At 42.3% G+C, this 24,176-nt stretch overlaps 1 protein-coding gene across 10 annotated transcripts in view; it reads right to left on the reverse strand.

Annotated features, from left to right (window-relative positions):
- CEP162 (centrosomal protein 162) overlaps positions 1–24,176 on the reverse strand; it is a 110,457-nt gene that overhangs the window by 24,132 nt on the left and 62,149 nt on the right. For all 10 annotated transcript variants that reach the window (XM_075862094.1, XM_075862093.1, XM_075862095.1 and 7 more), the window contains 6 exons: positions 22,062–22,320; positions 19,371–19,495; positions 18,381–18,635; positions 13,712–13,849; positions 7,555–7,667; positions 1,066–1,171 (listed from right to left, as the gene is read on the reverse strand). In XM_075862094.1, the coding sequence (XP_075718209.1) occupies positions 1,066–1,171; positions 7,555–7,667; positions 13,712–13,849; positions 18,381–18,635; positions 19,371–19,495; positions 22,062–22,320 (996 nt within the window). The remainder of the gene's footprint in view (positions 1–1,065; positions 1,172–7,554; positions 7,668–13,711; positions 13,850–18,380; positions 18,636–19,370; positions 19,496–22,061; positions 22,321–24,176) is intronic.

Below are 24,176 nucleotides of genomic sequence, written 5' to 3' on the forward strand. Positions count from 1 at the left end.
TCTAACAAAGACCCCCAGGTCTGTCTTCAGCATCTGCCTGTTAGGCGATGCCGGAGGCATGACCTAACAGATTGCCTGTCAGTTTTACACTGACAGGCAATAATGCTTTGGTATACTAAGTATACCAAAGCATTATATATGCGATCAACAGATCGCATAGTGAAGTGTCCTGAAGTGTCCTGATGGGACTTAAAAAAAAAATTACAATCAGTTAAATAAAGTTTGTGAAAAAAAAAAATAATAATAATTACAGTCACAGTCAAATAAAACTACTTTTTTGGCCCAAAAAGTGGTTTTATTTAGTAAAACGGTCTAAACAAATCACACATACACATATATGGTATCCCCACGATCGTAACAACTTTACCAATAAAATGAACACATTAATTAAACCGCCGGATGAACGGCGTCCAAAGAAAACGCAAAAAACAACGGCAAAATTCTCTCTTTTCTGCCATTCCCCCCATAAAAAATAAAATAAAAGTTAATCTATAAGTCCTATGTACCCCAAAATTGTACTAATGAAAACTACACATTGTCCCGCAAAAATCAAGCCCACATACGACCACATCGACGGAAAAATAAAAACGTTACGGCTCTTGGAACGCGGCGATGCAAAAACAAGTAATTTTTTTCTAAAAGGGTTTTTATTGTGAAAACGTAGAAAAAACATAAAAACTTTACATATTTGGTATCCCCGTAATCGTGCCGACCCATAGAATAAAGTTAACATGTTATTTACGCTGCATAGTAAACGGCGTAAATTTATAACGTGAAAATCAATGCTGGAATAGATGCTTATTTTCAATTCTCTCCTAAAATAAAGTTAATAAAAGTTAATCAATATGTTATAAGCATCTAAAAATGGTACAATTACAAAATACAACACGTCCCGCAAAAAACAAGCCCTTATACGGCTATGTCGACGGAATAAAAAAAAAGTTACGACTCTTGGAATGCGACCGTGAAAAAACAAAAAATAATCCTTGGTCATTAACGTGCAAAATGGCCCGGTCATTAAGGGGTTAAAACAAATCCGTAAGAAGAAATCATGGTTCTATTTACCTGAATAGCGCTCAGTTCTGTAGTCAGATCTTTAGAACGCTTGGTATTGAGGTCTGATTCACTGCCTGTATGTGGGTTGTGCGGTGTGGCACTATTCACCTTTTCCCTACAAAGTCAAACATATGTTATTTACAACTAACACATCATCATCACTGCTAATGAAAAGATAATGAATGATAGTAGAACATGTTTATTTAAAATTGGTGTAAGAAAATTCCAGATTTCAGCTAATGCCTATGCAAATTAATTCTCCAGAATTTTTTCCCAGAGAGCATTGCCTGTAAGACACCCTCTACCAGCTGGTTTTCTGCAAGCGCACCCTCCCCCACCCTTAGGCTTTTGCCTAGGAATAGATATACATTTTACAGTTCATAATGAAATATATCTGGTTAGTTCTAATATTCAGTCGTGCTAAGCGTATCGTTCGCGCTCAGCGACGGAATATTACGTCGCGGGAGCAACGGCCATTTCGGCCGTCTTCCCGACACATGCAGGAGCTGTGACAGCAGTTGCCGCAGCTCCTATAGCGGGGACCGATCGCTGTGTCCCCGCTGATTAACCCCTTAAAAGCCACGTTCAATAGCGATCGCGGCTTTTAAGGGGTTAAGCTTCCATCGCCGGCTTGCTTCACAATAGCGGCCGGCGATGGCGACTATGGCAACCGGACACCAAACAATGGCGTCCGGCTATGCCATCGACGAAAGCCTAGTGGGTCCTGACAAAGTCAGGACGGACTATGCTTGCTGTCAGTGAGTAGCTGACAGCTCTAATACACTGCCCTACGCATGTAGTGCAGTGTATTAGAATTGCGATCAGGGCCTCCTGCCCTCAAGTCCCCTAGTGGGACAAAGTAATAAAGTTAAAAAAAGGGAAAAAAAAAAAAAAAAAAAAAAGGTGTAAAAATAAGAAAATAAAAGTTTTAAAAGTGATAAGGGAAAAAGGGGGATTTTTACTTTTATCAGTCCTTTATTATTAATACAAATATATAAACAAACAAAAACTATATATAATTGGTATCGCCGCGTCCGTAACGGCCTGAACTACAAAATTATTTTGTTATTTATCCCGTGCGGTGAACACCGTACAAGAAAATAATAATAAACCGTACCAGAATCACAATTGTTTGGTCACTTCACCTCCCCAAAAAAAATGGAATAAAAAGAGATCAAAAAGTCGCATGTACCTAAAAATGGTGCTGATCGAAACTACAGTTCGTTACGCAAAAAACTCACATGGCTTTCTTGATGGAAAAATAAAAAAGTTCTGGCGCTTAGAATAAGGCAACACAAAAAGAAAATGATTTTTTACAAAAAGTATTTTATTGTGCAAACGCCATAAGACATTAAAAAAACTATAAACATCTGGTATCGCCGTAATCGTATCGCCCCGCAGAATAAAGTGAATGTCATTTATAGCGCACGGTGAACGCTGTAAAAAAAATAGAATAAAAAAAACAAATAGTAAAATTGCTGTGTTTTAGTCACCACACCACCTAAAAATAGAATAAAAACTGATCAAAAAGTTTATCAACTTATCCCGCATGCACCCCATGAAAAGTACAATGAATTCCTCAAGGTGTCTAGTTTCCAAAATGGGGTCACTTTTGGGGGGTTTCCACTGTTTTGGCACCTCAAGACCTCTTCAAACCGGACATGGGGCCTAATAAAAAGGCGGCCTCAAAATCCACTAGCTTCAAAAGCTCCTTTGCTTCAGAGGCCGCTGCTTCAGTCCATTACCGCACTAGGGCCACATGTGGGATATTTCTCAAAACTGCAGAATCTGGGCAATAAATATGGAGTTGTGTTTCTCTGGTAAAACCTTTTGTTATAGAAAGAAAATGAAATAAAAAGGATTTTCTGACAAAAAAAAAATATATGTAAATTTCACCTCTACTTTGCTCTAAATTCCCGTGAAACACCTAAAGGGTTCATAAACTTTCTAAATGCTAATGTGAATACTTTGAGGGGTCTAGTTTCTAAAATGGGGTGTTTCATAGCGGTTTCTAATATATAGGCCCCTCAAAGCAACTTCAGAACTGAACTGGAACCTAAAAAAAAAAAAAAAAAGAGGCAATACGCTTCTTACATTATACTGATAACGAGCAGTGCCCACCCCGAGATGACCCCAGTTTTGATCGTTTGTATAAACTGAGACCCCTATTAGACCGTTTCAGTGCCTGGTTTTCCCAAGCATACACCCCCAAGAAGTGTATTTCTATTGATGAGTCCTTGGTAGATTTTAAAGGGAGGGTTCAATTCCGCCAGTACCTGCCGAGTAAGAGGGCAAGGTATGGCGTGAAGATGTATAAGCTGTGTGAGAGTGCATCAGGGTATACCTACAAATTTAGGATATATGAAGGGAAGGACAGCAGTATTCAGCCCCCAGAATGCCCCCCCCCCTTTACTGGGAGGTAATGCAAAAATTGTGTGGGATTTGGTGCACCCACTGCTGGACCAGGGTTACCACCTCTACCTGGATAATTTTTATACCAGCGTCCCACTCTTCAACTGCCTCGTTTCCAGAAGTCCTGTTGTATGCAGCACTGCTAGAAGAAATCTGAGAGGCCTCCCTAAGACTCTGCTTGGGCAAACACTCAGAAGGGGTGAGAGCAAGGCACAATCTAGCAGCAACATATTGTGTGTCAAGTACAAGGACAAGAGAGATGTCCTTGTGTTGACAACAATACATGGCCACACCAGTACCCATGTACCTGTACGAGGTACCAGTACAGAGACCCCAAAACCAGACTGCATCCTGGACTACAATAGGTGCATGGGAGGGGTGGACTTGTTAGATCAAGTCCTGAAGCCCTACAGCGCCAGGCAGTGTGGTGTAAGAAGCTGGCCGGGCACCTCATACAGATGGCATTGTACAATGCGTACGTGCTACGTCGATGTACAGACCAGACGGGAACGTTCCTGGAATTTCAAGAGGTGATTATCAAGAACCTAATCTTTAGGGACCAAGAAGGGGGGGGGCACCCAGTACTTCTGGAAGCGGGGCCACACGCATCGTACCAGGGCGGCAACACTTTCCAGGAGAAGTTCCCCAAACTGGCAAGAAGGGAAAAAGTCAAAAGAGGTGCAAAGTCTGCTATAAGAGGGGGATAAGGAAGGACACAATATATCAATGTGACACGTGTCCCAAAAAAACAGGGCTCTGTATTAAAGTGTTTTTAAAATTTACCATACATCCCTTAGATTTTTAATCTAACCTGACGCACTCCGCACAGCTAATCCCCCCTCATCTTTCCCTTCTGAGCCCTGCTGTGTTCCCAGGCAGCTGATAACCGCCACATGTAGGGTATTGCCGTACCCAGGAGAACCCACATTACAGTTTATGGGGTGTATATCTCCGGTGGCACATGCTGGGCACAATATATTGGACACTGAAATGGCAAATATATAGAAAATTGCAAATCTCACACTGCACATTGCCTTTTACACAATACCTGTGGGGTCAAAATGCTCACTACACCTCTAGATGAATGTCTTAAGGGGTGTAGTTTTTAAAATGGAGTCACTTCTCGGGGGTTTCAACTGCACTGGTACCTCAGGGGCTTCTGAATACATGACTTAGCAGCAGAAAATCTCCAGTAGGCCAAATGGTGTTCCTTTCCTTCGGAGCCCTTACATGGGCCCAAACAACAATTTATCACCACAAATGGGGTATTGCCGCACTCAGGACAAATTGGGCAACAAAATGGGGTATTTTATTTCTTGTGAAATAAGACATTTGATCAAAAATGACATCTTATTGGAAAAAAAATCATTTTTTAATTTCAAAGTCCAATTCAAATACATGCTGTGAAAAAACTGTGGGGTCAAAATGGTAACAACAACCATACATGAATTCCTTGAGGGGTGTAGCTTCCAAAATGGGGTCACTTTTTGGGGATTCCTACTGTTTTGGCACCTCAACACCTCTTCAAACCAGGCATGCTGCCTAAAATATATTCTAATAAAAAAGAGGCCCCAAAATGCACTAGGTGCTTCTTTGCTTCTGGGGCTTGTGTTTTAGTCCGCGAGCGCAGTAGAGCCACATGTGGGACATTTCTAAAAACTGCAGAATCTGGACAATACATATTTAGTAGTGTTTCTCTGGTAAAACCTTCTGTGATACAGAAAAAAAATGGAATAAAATTTAAATTCAGCAAGAAAAATTTAATTTGCAAATTTCACCTCCAGATTGCTTTAATTCCTGTGAAATTCCTAAAGGGTTAAAAAAACTTTCTAAATGCTGTTTTGAATACTTTGAGGAGTCTAGTTTTTAAAATGGGGTGTTTTATGGGGGTTTCTAATACATAGGCCCCTCAAAGCCACTTCAGAACTGAACAAGTACCTTAAAAAAAAAAGGCTTTTGAAATTTTCTTAAAAATATGAGAACAATGAGAAGTGTAGGACACTGATTGATCACTGATTTGTCAGCGTCATACACTTCTCTGTACAACGCCCAGTTGGTAAAAAGTAAAGACACGCCCAGTTGTCCATTGAGAAACTCATTAGCATAAATCTAAACTAGCTCATAACTTGCTAAAAAATTATCTTTTTTCAAAATAAAAACCACTTCTGTTATCTACATTACAGCGCCAATCAGATTATATAGGCGATAGGGCACTTATAAGCTGGTGACAGAGCCTCTTTAAGGGGTTAACCCGTTGGTGACATATCACATACATGATCGTGACAGCCACCAAGGAGGGAGTATGGAGCGGGTTCACGGGCTGAGCCCGCATCATACTTAATGGGTGTTGCTGAAACATACAGCCAATACCTCACTGTAACAGCCTGGATAACTCCAATCCCGGCCCATATAGCCCCTTAGATGTCACGGTCAAAAGTGACATGGCATCAAAGCCATTAGAAAGAGCAGGAAGCCGCCCTGGCACCCATAGGCCCCCACAACAGTGGCGGGGTGCTGTTGGTTGTCATGTAAGCCTTGGGTGGCCTAATAAAGTCTACCATCTTTGTGCTCCTTTTAAGCCCTGCCTTAATATATAAGTATTGCAGTATATGGTGCAAGCCATCCAACAATTGCTAGTTAAAATCCCCTAGGGTAACGAATAAAAAAAAAAAAAGTAAAACGGTTAGTTTTTTTAATGTACAAAAAAGGTTACAAAAAAAAAACAACAACCACCCTTTTACCATTTTCTCCCTAATGTAAAAATAAATAATTAGTATCGCCTCGTTTATTAGCATCCAAACTATTTTAACATAACATTATTTAACCCGCACGGTGAACATTGTAAAAAAATATAAAACCGTCAGAGATGCTGTTTTCTGGTCATCTTAATGCCCCCCCCAAAAAAAAAAATTGACAAAAAAAATTATCAAAAACGGTACTAATGAAAAGTACAGCTTGCCCGGCTTAAATCTACAGAAATAAATAAATAAAATAATGAATCTTTAGAATACGGTGACAAAAACCTAATATTTTTTCTTTGTAAAAGTGGTAAAACAAAAAAAAACAAAAAACTATATAAATTTGGTTTCGCCATAATCGTATCGACCTGCAGAATAAAGTTAACATGTCATATTTACTGCACAGTGAAGACTGCAAAAACAAAACAAAAAAAAAACCAAAACTATGGTAAAATCGGTTTGTTTTCCCATTCCACCCCACCCCAGTAAATTATATGCCGCGTATGTGAAATCTACAACGCTGAAAAGCAGGGTGAGTAGTGTAAGAGAAAAAAAAAGTCTCACATTTTTGATCAAATTGCTACTTTTCTACATCAGAAAATGGTCATAATATGATGGATTCCACCCTTTAACTATAGAAATTGCTTATTCTAAAACCAGCCTACTGTATCTACCTACTTTTTTCTACCGTATTATTGTGCTATTTTGCTTTTCTGCTGCTACACTTCCCTTAAAATTACAGGGGTTTTACTATCAGGGACATTTATGACAAATCCACAGGCTATGTCATAAATGTCAGATAGATGCGGGTCTCACCTCTGGGACCCACACCTATCTCTAGAACGGGCCCACTAAACTATGGGACTTACGGAAACAGATAAAAAGAGCGTAGTAGTAGTAATAGTAGTTACGGAAACAGCGTAGCATGCAAGCTATGCGGTTTCCGTAACTGCCATTCACTACTATGGGAGTTACGGAAACAGGGTAGCTCAGCGAGTTACGATGTTTTCATCGAACATGGTCGGAAATCACACGCGTCAGCGGGAACACAGAGAGGTAGGGGTTTAAGGGACCCTGTTCTAGAGATAGTTGTGGGTCCCAAAGATGAGTCCCGCATCTATCTGACAATTATGACATATCCTGTGATATGCTATATGTCCCTGATGGGAAAACCCCTTTAAAGTACATATTATTCTGACTGGGATCATGTAGAGTTCATTCAACAGTGGTCAAGCGAGGTTTTCATTGTTCTACATAAAGAAAATATGTTAATATAATATACCTTGCTTCTATACTGGTTTCTTAATGCTGCACTTTTAGTGAAATATGCATTATAATGTCAATTTACCTTATTGAAATAAGCTCAGCATTCAAAGCCTGATTTTCTTGAAACATTTGATCTTCATTCTGTTTGTTTTTAACTTGGAGGTCTTTGACTTTATTATACAGCCTTTCATTTTCCTGGAAATATGTACAAAAACAGTCGTATAAAATAAAAATTGTATTTTGTGAAAATGCTTCATATTAATACATCACTAAAATTACTTTAATGATTGTGTTTAAAAAACAAAAACACTCCCATTAGTTACATAGGTTGGAAAAAGGACACAGATCCATCGAGTTCAACCTTTCTCACTATCTTGCAATAAGGAATATAGCTGGTCATAGAAACAAGATTTTTAAAGTGCTACTCTCATCATCAACAAGCCTCATCTCTCACCTAAATTTGCAATCGGCAGCGGGACATGCAGCAACAGGCAAAGTAGTCTGGTTACTGAGGCAACCATATGATACTAGAAGAATAACTTGCAGAGTGAATTTTTTGTTTAATAATTTATTGCAGTCAATTTGTCTTGTTTTTTTGTTTCAGTTATGTCACCTTTATCTTTATATACTCTTCAAATGAAGATCAAATATTCATTGGCTGTCCTAACTTTTTCACATGACTATTGTAATGTATATGGGGCCTGGCCGACTGTTCCCCAATGTTTATTACCATAAAGGAAAAACAAAAAGAAGCTAATAAATTGGAGCTTTAACTGTTGGATAGTTTTCAAAAGCCACGAGATATCCTTCTCTTCTTCTCATGCATGTTATTAAGGAGAACCCATCACCTCTCCTGACAGGTCTGTTTTAGAAAATACTTCTATTCCCCATGAAACAATAACTCTGGACCATCTTTTTTTAGAACTTTTCATTGTGCCGTTCCGGTTATTACTCCTAGAAATGTATGAATAATTTGATAACTGGGTGTTACCAGTTAGAAATGTTGACTCTTTCCAATCAGTAGTGACAGCCTGAGAATGTGTAGCAGCCCACCACAGCCAGTTGTCAATTTATTCATAAGTTTCTAGGAGGATTAACAGAGCAACAGCACAACTCAGATTTATAAGAAAAGATGCTCCAGAATTGCTATTTCATGGGAAATACAAGTACTTACTCAAACAGACATGTCAGGAGAGGTAACACGTTCTCTTTAATCTTTTCCCTGCCAAGGACAAATCTGACTGGCAGGAAGGCACTTCAGTAGCCAGGAACGTATCTGCTACGTCCTTGCTATTAATGGCTCTGATGTAGGGCTGGGCAATTATACGAAAAACAGTTTAAATCTAAATTCAGTGCAATAAAAAATAAATAAATAAATTAGACGTCATCTTGCACATTTTGGTTTAGTCAATCATTTTTTCTTCAGGATGCAGTTAAATCCAATGGTTAGAGCAGGGGACCGTAAGGTCCCTGCTCTACCATTCACTATGTATGGCTGGACGTGAGGTAGTGACGCACAGACCAGAGGGATCTCCTCTACCCGTCATTGGAACAGGATTAGGAGAGTCTGTATAGTATTATTTTTATCTGGCACTATTGGGGGCAGATGTAGCTGTGTTACACTGTGTGGTGGGCAGTTATGGGGCATTATACTGTGTGGAGAGCAATTATGGGGGCATTACACCATGTGGAGGACAGTTATGGGGGGTATTATACAGTGTGGTGGGTAGTTACAGGGGACATTATACTGTGTGGAGGGCAGTTACGGGGGGCATTATACTGTGTGAAGGGCAGTTATGGGAGGCATTATACTGTGCACAGGGCAGCTATAGGGGCATTATACTGTGTGGAGGGCAGTTATAGGGGCATTATAATGTGTCGGGGCAGCTATGGGGCTCGTACGAGCGCAGCAGCCTCTTTATGGTTTACATGGATTTATTTTTCGTTCCTACTTGCAAGTACCGTTACATTCGTAGTGGCTGTGCAAAGTATTGCAGCACTGTCCCATTCACTCAATTACCAGAGAAGAGTCCTGAGAGGAATCCAGGTGTACTGGCCTCGGCTTCATCCGAGCACTGAGCACGTCCAGGATGCCGTTGGACTCATCTCAGGACTCGTCTCTGGTAATTTACATACAGGGCACACTGGAATATAACTTCTTTTTAGACAAAGTGCTAAAACTGACAGTTTTAAGAGGGGCATGTTTAGGATGTTAGGCCACAGAAGTATAACCAGTCACTAGATTTTAGAGCTGGTGGCTTAGTGCTCTAAAATATAGTGACAGTTTGCCATTGGACGAGCGGACAAAAATTCTAGTGTCTAGTTGTGCTAAGCTAATAGAAACATCCCCCAAGAGACTTGCATCTGTAATAACAGCAAAAGGTGGCTCCACAAAGTATTGACTTGAGTTGTGAAACCTTATGCACATTAAAGTTCTCAGTTTTTTTATCTTAATTATGGTTTATGTCACACTTAAAAATATTTTGCACCTTCAAAGTGGTTGACACGTTGTGTAAATTAAAATGGTACAAACCTGCATTTTAATTTAAGGTTGTAATGCAACAAAATAGGAAAAACACCAAGGGGGTGAATACTGAATACTTTTGCAAGGCACTGTAGACATAGGCATAAATGGTATGAATGAACTTTTATTTTTAGGATGTGTGGTGAATCTAATTTTCTACTTGGCTCACACGTTTAGCCACAAATAATTTTTTTTATTTATAAAATGCATAACATTTTTTAACACGGACACCAAATTCCATGACTGTGCCTGGTATTGCTGAGTGGCAATTTGACAATGTGCCAGGTATCTACTTTCAGGAAATATCTAGGTATGGGGGTTTAGTATGATTTGTTATTTTGAAATTTAGGATTTAGTTGTACATGTCAAAAGTGGAAAAATTTGTCCTGGCTACCAGAGGTGCAAAACATACAAAAAACCCTGGCAGCAAAAGGGTTACGGTAGTCAGGAGTGATTGCTGTTAGCTGAATAATTATTTAACTGACAGCTATCTCATAACTACGAATGACTTAAATGAAAAAAATAAAAAATACGTTATATGTCCTGTTTAAACCCCTGCAGAAATTGTGGTGCCATGTGACCTTCTTGATAACTTTGCTCAATGTACTTTACTTGAAAAAGCTAGGGCAGTGGATCCCAACCGGGGTGCCGCGACACTCCTCTGAACCACTGCCGTGCTTTCTCTCCTACCTACGAGGGGGCTGTGTGCGCGGCACTGCCTACGAGGGGGCTGTGTGCGCGGCACAGCCTACGAGGGGGCTGTGTGCGCGGCACAGCCTACGAGGGGGCTGTGTGCGCGGCACAGCCTACGAGGGGGCTGTGTGCGCGGCACAGCCTACGAGGGGGCTGTGTGCGCGGCACAGCCTACGAGGGGGCTGTGTGCGCGGCACAGCCTACGAGGGGGCTGTGTGCGCGGCACAGCCTACGAGGGGGCTGTGTGCGCGGCACAGCCTACGAGGGGGCTGTGTGCGCGGCACAGCCTACGAGGGGGCTGTGTGCGCGGCACAGCCTACGAGGGGGCTGTGTGCGCGGCACAGCCTACGAGGGGGCTGTGTGCGCGGCACAGCCTACGAGGGGGCTGTGTGCGCGGCACTGCCTACGAGGGGGCTGTGTGCGCGGCACTGCCTACGAGGGGGCTGTGTGCGCGGCACTGCCTACGAGGGGGCTGTGTGCGCGGCACTGCCTACGAGGGGGCTGTGTGCGCGGCACTGCCTACGAGGGGGCTGTGTGCGCGGCACTGCCTACGAGGGGGCTGTGTGCGCGGCACTGCCTACGAGGGGGCTGTGTGCGCGGCACTGCCTACGAGGGGGCTGTGTGCGCGGCACTGCCTACGAGGGGGCTGTGTGCGCGGCACTGCCTACGAGGGGGCTGTGTGCGCGGCACTGCCTACGAGGGGGCTGTGTGCGCGGCACTGCCTACGAGGGGGCTGTGTGCGCGGCACTGCCTACGAGGGGGCTGTGTGCGCGGCACTGCCTACGAGGGGGCTGTGTGCGCGGCACTGCCTACGAGGGGGCTGTGTGCGCGGCACTGCCTACGAGGGGGCTGTGTGCGCGGCACTGCCTACGAGGGGGCTGTGTGCGCGGCACTGCCTACGAGGGGGCTGTGTGCGCGGCACTGCCTACGAGGGGGCTGTGTGCGCGGCACTGCCTACGAGGGGGCTGTGTGCGCGGCACTGCCTACGAGGGGGCTGTGTGCGCGGCACTGCCTACGAGGGGGCTGTGTGCGCGGCACTGCCTACGAGGGGGCTGTGTGCGCGGCACTGCCTACGAGGGGGCTGTGTGCGCGGCACTGCCTACGAGGGGGCTGTGTGCGCGGCACTGCCTACGAGGGGGCTGTGTGCGCGGCACTGCCTACGAGGGGGCTGTGTGCGCGGCACTGCCTACGAGGGGGCTGTGTGCGCGGCACTGCCTACGAGGGGGCTGTGTGCGCGGCACTGCCTACGAGGGGGCTGTGTGCGCGGCACTGCCTACGAGGGGGCTGTGTGCGCGGCACTGCCTACGAGGGGGCTGTGTGCGCGGCACTGCCTACGAGGGGGCTGTGTGCGCGGCACTGCCTACGAGGGGGCTGTGTGCGCGGCACTGCCTACGAGGGGGCTGTGTGCGCGGCACTGCCTACGAGGGGGCTGTGTGCGCGGCACTGCCTACGAGGGGGCTGTGTGCGCGGCACTGCCTACGAGGGGGCTGTGTGCGCGGCACTGCCTACGAGGGGGCTGTGTGCGCGGCACTGCCTACGAGGGGGCTGTGTGCGCGGCACTGCCTACGAGGGGGCTGTGTGCGCGGCACTGCCTACGAGGGGGCTGTGTGCGCGGCACTGCCTACGAGGGGGCTGTGTGCGCGGCACTGCCTACGAGGGGGCTGTGTGCGCGGCACTGCCTACGAGGGGGCTGTGTGCGCGGCACTGCCTACGAGGGGGCTGTGTGCGCGGCACTGCCTACGAGGGGGCTGTGTGCGCGGCACTGCCTACGAGGGGGCTGTGTGCGCGGCACTGCCTACGAGGGGGCTGTGTGCGCGGCACTACCTACGAGGGGGCTGTGCGCGGCACTACCTACGAGGGGGCTGTGCGCGGCACTACCTACGAGGGGGCTGTGCGCGGCACTACCTACGAGGGGGCTGTGCGCGGCACTACCTACGAGGGGGCTGTGCGCGGCCCTACCTACGAGGGGGCTGTGCGCGGCCCTACCTACGAGGGGGCTGTGCGCGGCCCTACCTACGAGGGGGCTGTGCGCGGCCCTACCTACGAGGGGGCTGTGCGCGGCCCTACCTACGAGGGGGCTGTGCGCGGCACTACCTACGAGGGGGCTGTGCGCGGCACTACCTACGAGGGGGCTGTGCGCGGCACTACCTACGAGGGGGCTGTGCGCGGCACTACCTACGAGGGGCTGTGCGCGGCACTACCTACAGGGGGCATCTGTGAGGGGCAGGCTGATGGTCATTTTACTGTGAGTAGGGGGCTGATGGTCATTTTACTGTGAGTGGGGGGCTGATGGTCATTTTACTCTGAGTGTACTGTATATGTTATGTATGCACTATAAAATTAAAAAGGCTATGAACACCTTTTAGGGCATTTAAAAAAAAACAAAAAAAAAACTGGGTCAGTGTGTTTAGTGTAACTTCGTAATTAGTCTTTATTAAAAAATAGTTTTACTTTTGAAAATACAGCTGTTCTGTATTCCGTATACAGAGCAGCTGTATTGTTCGCTTTACACTGAATCAGTCAGTCCCGCGGACCTGACAGGCTCAGTGTTGTCGGGTCCTGCGTGTCTGTCACACTCAGGATCCACCTGTAAACGATCACAATCTAAGCTCATAACTTAGATGTGATAGGGTAAAGGTGGATCGACCCGCCGATACTGAACCAGTCAGGTCCGCGCGACTCACCGATTCAGTGTAAAACTAGCGAAACAGCTGTTCTGTATAGAGAATACAGAACAGCTGTATCTTCAAAAAGTAAAACGATTTTTTAATAAAGACTAATTACAAAGTTACACTAAACACACTGACTAATCTATTTATTAAAAAAAAAACGCCTTCAAAAATATGTTCATAGCTTTTAATTAATAAAAATGATGATATACTGCACTGTTGCTTAAAAATACATCATAAAAATACTAAGAGGAGTATTTTCACTCTGCCGAAAAATATTTTGCGCAAAATCGCCCTGCCTCTATTATGGTATACAAGTTAACTGTGGTTTACTGTAATGAATAACAGAGTACCTGCTGATACCCTTGAAGAAGAGTCTCTTGTTCCAATATTTCATGCCTTATTTGCAGAATTTTTTCTTCTGTTATAGGGGTATTGTGATCTCCCAACAGATGACTCTTTTTCTTAATTTTTTCTTCACCTGCATGTAACTAAATAAAAATGCAGAATGTAAACTCATGGGGAAAAGCGAATTGTACGGTTTAGGCTTCGCATACATCTGCGTCGGACCTTTCCGTCAGGAGAGCCCATGAACGGAATCCAAGCTAAAACAAACGGAAACCATAGGTTTCCGTTTGCATCACCATTGATTTCAATGGTGATGCATCCGATGTAAATGGTTTCCGTTTGTCACCGTTGTGTAAGGGTTCAGTCATTTTAACAGAATGAATAGCGCAGTCGACTACGATATTGATTCCATCAAAACGACGGAACCCTTAAACAACAGTGACAAACGGAAACCATTTGCACCGAATCCATCACCATTGATATCAATGGTGATGCAAACGGAAACCTATGGTTTCCGTTTGTTTTAGCTTGGATTCTGTTCACGGGTTGCCGTGACGGAAAGCTCAGACGGAACCCATGAACGGAGTCCTGGCGCAGATGTGAACAAAGCCGTACTCTTACCAGGGTACATATACAAAGTATTAAAATTCCATCCAGTGATATAATAATAAACACATCTTTGGGGTAATCCACACAGAGATTTTTGTATGTAGAAAAAAATCTGATTCAAAATTCCTTCAGTATGAAATGTTAAATACTTTTGTGTCAAAAAAGACAAAAGTATAATAGGTATGATACCTTTATTGGCTAACCATAAAAGTTCTATATGCAAGCTTTCAGAGCACAGAAAGCTTGCATATAGAACTTTTATGGTTAGCCAATAAAGGTATCATACCTATTATACTTTTGTCTTTTTTGACACAAAAGTATTTAACATTTCATATTGTCTCTGGCTAACACGGTACTACACAAAATTCCTTCAGGAAATTTGAGGCAGATTTTGAACTGCCAGCATTGTTTGAACTCTTTTTTTTTTTTTCCTGCAAAAAAACACCACATAAAACGCTCAGAAAAGAGTGCCGCAGGATTTTTCTGCCTCTTATTGATTTCAATGGGAGGTCAGAGGAGGAAACAGCAGCAATAAAGAACACGCCGCTTTTTTCCTCCCCCGCTAGCGGCCAAAAGCCACCCAGGGGGAAAAAAAAACAAAACATCTGCACTACCGTTCAAAAGTTTGCGGTCACCCAGACAATTTTGTGTTTTCCATGAAAAAACACACTTATATTTATCAAATGAGTAGAAAATATAGTCAAGACATTGACAAGGTTAGAAATAATGATTTTTATTTGAAATAATAATTTTCTCCTTCAAACTTTGCTTTCGTCAAAGAATGCTCCATTTGCAGCAATTACAGCATTGCAGACCTTTGGCATTCTAGATGTTAATTTGCTGAGGTCATCGGGAGAAATTTCACCCCATGCTTCCAGAAGCCCCTCCCACAAGTTGGATTGGCTTGATGGTCACTTCTTGCGTACCATCTGGGATTACGGCACGGACGGCCCACGGAGCGTCATCAGTGGGCCGTCCGCAATCACAGGACGTGCACACATAAGATGTGCATTGTCTTTAAGAGTCCGGACGGCAATTGTGGTCCATAAAACAACATGTCCTATTTTTTTGCGGTCCGGGTTCCAGGCAACGCACAGACCGAGGAAACCACGGTGGGGAGCATTGGCCCGTAGGATATAATGTGACCTACATTAACCGCAATTGCGGATAGTATGCGGACACAAATGCACATGAGGCCTAACACTTAGAGGATGGAGGGGTGAGCAAGAGAGCCAACACAGCCAGGAGCAGTGTGTTGTAGAATCTATGTCAAAAGCAGCAGGACAACCAGCTAGGTGAAGGAGTTGCACATACTCTACAGCAGCAAAATAGTAGAAAAGTTTTACGGATTACTATTTAGAAAGTTGCTTCATTTTGCATTTAGGAAGAAAAAGAATAATAATAAAAATGTCTGAAAATGTGTCCATAACCTTTTGAGTAAGCTGTGGGCTGGTAAGAGTGAGGTAGTCATGACCTAATGACCATGATCTAAGAGCAAATAATAGTAAAGTAAATAGAATTCTGAAGGTGTAGTGGGTTCAACATACAATTCTTCAGAAACCTTCAAATACCAAATTTTCTGCTAATGGACTCCAAATATTTTACAAGGCTATAAGCTTCAATAATAGCTGCTGCAATATGTTCCTTCATTCACTATGCTCAAGGTCATCATTACAATATGCTCTTGTTAAAATTAAAAGATCACATTCAATTATGGTAAGTTTAAGAGGCCCTCGTATAATGCCGCCATAACTTTCCCCATACTTGTGTGGGAGCAGGGAGTCCATTGTCTATGTAACCACTCTTTGATTAAATGAAAATCACCTGCGTAGTGACAGGGATACTTTAAATATGATTATATATTACCATTCTGATTCAATAACAACAAAATATAAAAGTAACTAATGGTGCAAGTTGAACGAAAAGGGCAAATTATCTTCGAACATGAAATCCGTACCAAGAATTTAATAACAGACTGCGTGCATAATCTTTCCATGATGGGTTTCTCAATAGCAAGCATACTACCCTGAATTCTCTCAGTCACACAACACAGGTGATTGCCGAAAATAACCTGTAATTACACTTATAGATTTGGTCTTTCAGTATGCTATTCTACAAGGTAGTTAAATAATAAAATGATAGTCCTGACTACATGGCAGCAACACGTCAACCGGGTTTTGTCTCTGCATCACCAATATACACTATGTTTTGCATGCAACTATAACCTTTAGGAGGAAATGAGCCCCTTAACCCCTTAATGACCAGCCTCTTTTAGACCTTAATGACCAGGCTATTTTTTACGTTTTTCCATCGTCGCATTCCAAGAGCTATAACTTTTTGCGTCGTCATAGCTCTATAAGGTTTTGTTTTTTGCGGGACAAGTTGTGTTTTTTAATAGCACCATTTTGGGGGACATATTATTTATTGATTAACTTTTATTAACTTTTTTTGGGGGGGGTGGGGAATAGAAAAAAAATCTGACATTTCATCACTCTTTTTTTGCGTCATAAATCTACGCCGTTTACCGTGTGGTATAAATAACACAATAAGTTTATTCAGCGAAATATGATTGCAACGATACCAAATTTGTATAGTTTTTGTATGTTTTACTACTTTTACACAGTAAAAACGCTCTTTTTTCAAAATTATTTGTTTTTGTGTCTCCATATTTGAAGAGCCGTAACGTTTTTATTTTTTCGCCGATGCGGTTGTATGAGGGCTTTTTTTTTGCGGGAAGACTTGTAGTTTTTATTGGTACCATTTTGGAGTAGATGGGACTTTTTGATCACTTTTTAATCACATTTTTTTAAAGTCAGGATTCACAGAAAACAGCAATTTTTCCGTCGTTTATTTCATTTTTTACGGCGTTCACCGTGCGGGTTAAGTAATGTAATAGCTTTATAGTCGGGGTCATTACGGACGCGGCGATACCAAATATGTGTAACTTTTTAACTTTATTTTGGTATTTTAATAGTAAAGCAGTTTGTAAGGGGAAAAAGTGGGTTTTTCATTTTTTCTTCACATTTTTTTTTATTAACTTTATTAAACTTTTTTTTAAACTTTTTTACTAGTCCCACTAGGGGACTTCAGCATGCGATCCTCCGATCGCTATTATAATACACTGCAATACTTTTGTATTGCAGTGTATTACTGCCTGTCCGTTTAAAACGGGCAGGCATCTGCTAGGTCATGCCTGAGGCATGATCTAGCAGGCATTCGCTACAGGCAGACCTGGGGGCCTTTATTAGGCTCCCGGCTGCCATGGGAGACACAGACACTCGGCGATCTTATCGCCGGGTGTCGGTGGGATGAGAGGGAGCTCCCCCCTCTCTCCAAAACCACTCAGATGCGGTGCTCACTATTGAGCACCGCATATGAGGGGTTAAACGGGTGAGATCGATACGAATATTGATCTCACCCGGCAGAGCAGGGACGCTCCCAGCCCTCAGCTACCTCTGGCAGCTGAGAGCAGGGAGATTTGACAGCTCCCTGCTCTGTTTACTTATTCCGATGCCGCGACGTAAAAAGTCTATGGCATCGGAATAAGGCCCGTTAGTGACCGACGTAAAAAGACGTTTGAACATTCTGTTCCGGTTTGAACATTTTGCCCTAAATAAGGCCAACAAAATTAATTGATATCCGCTCCAATTTTAAATAAGAAAGCCCTATGTATCCCGCAAAAAAAAACAAGAAACAAAAATATATTTTGGTAGACTAAGAGAAAAAAAACCAAAAACACCTCTGGGCATGAAGGCCCAAAATACCCAAAACTTTAAACTCCTCAAGAATGAATTTATTTTTAAAATCATACAATAAACCACCATAATACCTACAAATAATGGGATTGTTAAATCATTTAACTGCGCGCAAAAGGTACCTTTATGGAATAAACGCTGATGATTTTATATGCAGGATAAAAACATGGTATATTTTTGTTTACAATGCATTTTAATTTTCTCTTAAAATAAATTTCTCCTCAGACTCATAAGCTAAGTGATGATACATTTCTAAGTGAATAAAACGGGACTAGTTATTTTACAGTATTCCTAAACTAAAACAAATTACCTTTGTTTGAAGAATAAAGTTTTCCTGCTTTAGCTCTTTGATTTCGCTCTCATAATTTGTTTTCATCTGTTCTATTGCCTTCTTAAATTCCTGCTCCTTTCTTGAAGATTCTTCATTAAAAGTTACGGTTTGCCCACGTCCTGCATTTAACTTCTCTTCAACATTCTGAATTCTCTGAAGGATGGTCAGTTCAGTTCCACTGTTATCAGAATAATGGATGCCAGATAACCCATTTGGACCAACTGGAACGCTCAACTGCAGATTAAGAAAAGTTTATGCGTTTTTTATTTTATTTATATAGATCTAATAGCCACTAAACAATTGAAGGGGTTTTCTAGGATTTCAATATTGATGGGCTATTCTGAGGATAGGCCATCAATATTTTATCAGTGGCCTGGGACCCTGTCGATCAGTAGAATGGAAAGGCTGCAGTGTCTCATTCATTGTTTACACAGGCACAGTGGCTCGTATGCTGTATGGATGGCTGTACTTGGTACATGAATAAGACTGAGCTAGGGTGCGATTATGGACAAGCCGTCGTGTATGTGGAAACCATTAAGGGAACGTGACGCACACGTTGAAATGCTGCAGACCCTTCATACGGCTGAACAGCAGGGATCCTAGGGGTCAGAACCCCACCAATCAAATAAAGATTGCCTATCCCAGGGATGGGCCATCAAGATTTAAATCCCGGAAAACCCTTGTAACTTAATCTATAGTCCATGAAAGAAATTACGGATATATCTAGTCAATAATTAAATAAAGCACATATATTTAAAATCTCAATAGTCTGCCATTTTGAGAGCACTCACAAATGCTGCACGTCATTTGTCGTCAGGTTAGAGACAGCACACTGCCAATACCATCGGATCAAAAGAGGGAACAGGGAACAAGCCCTCCTTCCTTCTACAAGGGACAGCAATATGTCCTGTCCTGATGGGACAACCCATTAAAAAATTTGCAGGCTGCAAAACTAATAATATATTACACCTTTTCATAGTCTTTATCTTTTCCTATATAGATTTCAGCAGCAGTCTCTTGATATTCCATCTTGTCCTTTGGAAAATTGATTGCATTTTCTGCAAACCTTATAGTCTTAGTAGCAGACAATACGCCTTACAGGAAGGAGGGGGGGGGAAAAAAAAAAAAGTAAGAAAAAAAAAAACAGATTTAGCCAACACAATAGTAAAAGTATTTCATATCGTCTTGATTTCTCCAATTTGCTAAATAACGATAAATCAGAAAATATTTTTAAATCTAATAAGTAGCCAAGCAAGTTCATTTTGCTATATCTTGACTATATTTTGACAACATAGTAAAACGTGATTTTATCTATACCAATAAAACAGAACAACAACAAATATGTTGGCAATATTAAAAAAATATAAAAAGTCTACCAACCACTGGCAAAGCAAAGAAGAGCTTTAATTTCAATATATTCCAATAGTTACAAATACGGGTTATACACATATGTATAGCCATAAGCTTTACTGATCCAAACAAGAACTGAAGTATTATTGGTACAACATATTCCTAATATTATATAGTGGAAAGCTATACATGTTGTTTCCTCATATTTACAAGAATGCAATGATATACTGACCATGTGAAATATTATTACAACCCTCAGAAGCTTTGCTGCATTTTCTGAGTGTCCTCAATAGAAAACACTTGTTTTATAAGAAATGTTAGGCTATTGGCATTTTCTAAAATCAGTAAAAAAAAATAATACATGTGCTTATAAATTAAATAAAATGGCTTTCACATCCTTTTACTCAATCTGCTGAGATTAGTTCCATTTATATTGAAGACTTCCCTTTATAAATAAAAATACGTTCATGTTTGAGAGAAGATTAGGAGCTGGCTTTAACATTTAAAAGATCTTTATATAATGTACAGTTAGGTCCAGAATTATTTGGGCAGTGACACAATCTTCATGATTGGGGCTCTGCTGCCACCACATTGGATTTGAAATGAAACAACGGAGATACAATTGAAGTGTAGACTTTCAGGTTTCATTCAAGGGGTTAAACGAAAATATCCTGTGAAACGTTTAGGAATTGCAACAATTTTTCTACACAGCCTCCTCAATTCAGGGGCTCAAAAGTAATTGGACAAATGAACATTACCATGAATAAAATGTGTTTTTTTTTTTTTTTAATACTTTGTAGAGAATCCTTTGCAGGCAATGACTGCCTGAGGTCTGGAACCCGTGGATGTCACCAAACGCTGGGTTTCCTCCTTTGTGATGCTTTGCCAGGCCTTTACTGCAGCGGTCTTCAGTCATTGCTTGTTTGTGGGTCTTACTGCCTTAAGTTTTGTCTTAAGCAAGTGAAATGCAGCTCGATCGGGTTGAGATCTGGTGATTGACTTGGCCATTGCAGAATATTCCACTTCTTTGCCTTAAACTCCTGGGTTGCTTTCGCAGTATGTTTTGGGTCATTGTCCATCTGTACTGTAAAGCGACGTCCACTCAACCTTGCTGCATTTGGATGAATCTGAGCAGAAAGTATATCCCTGAACACTTCAGAATTCAACCGGCTGCTTCTGTCTTCAGTCACATCATCAAAAAAGACTAGTGACCCAGTGCCTTTGGCAGCCATGCATGCCCATACCATCACTCTGCCTCCACCGTATTTTACAGAGGATGTGGTGTGCTTTGGATTATGAGCCGTTCCAAGCCTTCTCCATACTTTCTTCCTCCCATTATTCTGGTACACGTTGATCTTAGTTTCATCTGTCCAAAGAATTCTGTTCCAGAACCCGGGCTGGGTTCTTTAGATGTTTTTGGAAAAGTCTAATCTGGCGCCTCTATTTTTGAGGCTGATTTATGGTTTGCACCTTGTGGTGAACCCTCTGTATTTTTTCAAGAATGTACCAAACTGTTGATTTGGCCACTCCTAACATGTTTGCCATCTCTCTGATGGATTTCTTCATTTTTTTTTTCAGTCTAACAATGGTCTGTTTCTCTTGCATTGAGAACAACTCATGTTGTGGGTTCACAGCAACAGTTCGAAATGCAAATGCCACACCTGGAATCAACTCCAGACCTTATACCTGCTTAATTGATAATGGATTAACGAGGGAATAGCCCATGAAGTCCATTATATAGCTTTTGAGTTAATTGTCCAATTACTTTTGGTCCCTTGAAAAAAGATGCAGCTACATATTAAAGAGCAGTAATTCCTAAACCCTTCCTTAAATTAGGATGTGAATACCCTCAAATTAAAGCTGAGCGTCTGCACTTTAAGCCCATATGAATTCTATAAACTGTATATTCAATATGTTTTGGTAAACAGCTAAAATGCCAAAACTTGTGTCACTGTCCAAATAATTCTGGACCTAACTGTAGACACAACATATGAATATATAAAAAAAACTCAAAAATAATTTTCCCTAGTATTGAAAACCACTAACATTTATCACGTATCCAGAGTATAGGCGATAATTGCTGGGGTCCCCACGATCACTAGTACAGGGGTCCTGAGTCCGCCCCATGCCTCACCTGCATGACCGTGGTGTGAAGCAGTTTGTATGGAGTGGCGGTTGAGCTTATACACTGCTGCTCTATATAAACTCGAAGTACAGTAAATAGATAAACGTTCGTTTAGGGAAACATCCTTTTATTTTCAGTTGCTTATATAGCACCAACATATTCCCCTTTATAAACATTTTTAATACCTTTTCGGGTTGGATCAGTAGGTGACTTTGTCTTTGTGTCCGTATGTAATTCTTTGGAATTTAAACGGTCATCATTAGAAGTTTGTTTCATTTGCATGCTAAACTTTCCATAACCAGAGCTCTTAACATAGGAATAATGTCTGCTTTGACCTTTCTTTAAAGATGATGGTGGACTCTGGACGATATTGCGTGGGTGTTTACTATGGATCAGGCCAGAAGAAGCTGTACTTACAACAGAATAATTTCCATGTTTGACAGCCTGTGAAAAAAAATTCACAAGCACCTTTGAGAAATACACTTACATACAATTATCATAGATGAAGAAAAAAAAACAAAAAGATACCGAATGAATTGCATGGCACAACATTCTCTAGTGAAGCACATAAAAAGAGAATCTATCTAAAATGTGCAGAGTGTTTTATACACTGTTCAACATTGAAATTGCAACACCAAGAAGAGCAAGCCGTAAGTTTATGCAAATGTCCGTAAATACGGTCCGTATTGCATCCGTATATACGGGGCCTTACAAAAAGAGGGAGGTTGCAAATGGTGTCATCAGCATGTTGCCTAGAAAATGCTTCAGTAAATCTGGACAGTTTACAGATTTACATCAGTAGCCGTTCGTATTTACGGAAGCTCCCATAGACTTCTATGGGAGAGTCCTTGCCGTATTTACTGACAAGAATAGGACAGGTTCTATAATTTTTTCAGCACGGACACCCATCAGTAAAAATACTGAAAGGTGTCCGTGGCCAATAGAAATGAATGGGTCAGTAATTACTGATGAAAAATACTGTCGTGTGCATGGGGCCTAAAGCCCCATGCACACGACCATAAAAAATTTCAGTTTTTGCGGACCGCAATTGTGGTCCGCAAAAATGGACCCATTCACTTTCATTGAACACTGACACCTTTCACCTACGGAAGGGTGTCCGTGCCATAGAAATTTTCCGAAAATTATGGAATATGTCCGTTCTTTTGCATTTTGTGGGCCGTGCTCCTAAACTTTGTATGGGAGCACGGCCCGAAAATGCGGGTGGCAGTCGGCGGCCAGCCGTGCCCGCAATCGCGGGCACGTTCGTGTGCATGGGGCCTAACATGGTACTACACTATTTTTTACTGTACTTAGTAAAACATATAAAAACTTTACATATTTGGAATTCCCATAATCGAGCTGATCCATAGAATAAAGGGAACTTGTTATTTACACTGCATAGTGAACCGCGAAAAACAATGCTGGAATAGCTGTTTATTTTACAATTCCCTCCTGAAATAAAGTTAAAAGCCAAGTACCGGATTTTTTGGACTATAAGAGCAGTTTTTATCTTAGAATCTGTGTTGTAATCTTCTGCTGTGTCTTATTTCCTGAAGTAAGACAGCTGCCACTGTGTGAAGGAGATTTAGCTCCAAAAGGTCCTTGCAGTGCAGTGTAATGGAAGCTGCATGTCCTGTGTTGTGTGTAAAAAATCTCTGTTATCATCTGCTCACTTAACAGTCACATCTAAGGCTTCCTTCACATCTGCGCTAGGGTCCCGTTCCGACGTTCCGTCGGAGCTGGACCTTGACTGACACAAACGGAAGCCGAAGGTCTCCGTTTCCATTACCATTGAGTTCAATGGTGACGAATCCGGCGCCAATGGTTTCCATTGGTCTCAGTTGTGCAAGGGTTCCGTAATTTTGATGGAATCAATAGTGTCGTCGTCTACGATATTCATTCCGTCAAAACGACAGAAACCTTGCAAATCTGAGACAAATGGAAACCATTGGCACCGGATCCATCACCATTGAAATCAATGGTGATGGAAACAGGAACTTTTGGTTTCCGTTTGTGTCAGTTAGGGTCCCGATCCGCCGGAAAGCTTAGACGGAATGGGACCCTAGCGCAGATGTGAACGAAGCCTTACACACAAAATTCTGTCATCTGACTGTTCAGCAAACACCACAAACATTAATACACACAGCACAGTAAATCTGTGCCGGTACTGATCTGGCAAGGACCTTCCTACCACGCCCCCCCCCCCTATATACAGAGCATGAAGAGCATATTCAACACCATTAACCCCTGCCTCTCCACCTCTGATGCCTGTTAAATTCAGTGGAGGGGGAGAGCACTAT

This window comes from Rhinoderma darwinii, chromosome 4 (genome assembly GCF_050947455.1).
Source record: "Rhinoderma darwinii isolate aRhiDar2 chromosome 4, aRhiDar2.hap1, whole genome shotgun sequence".
NCBI lineage: Eukaryota > Metazoa > Chordata > Amphibia > Anura > Rhinodermatidae > Rhinoderma > Rhinoderma darwinii.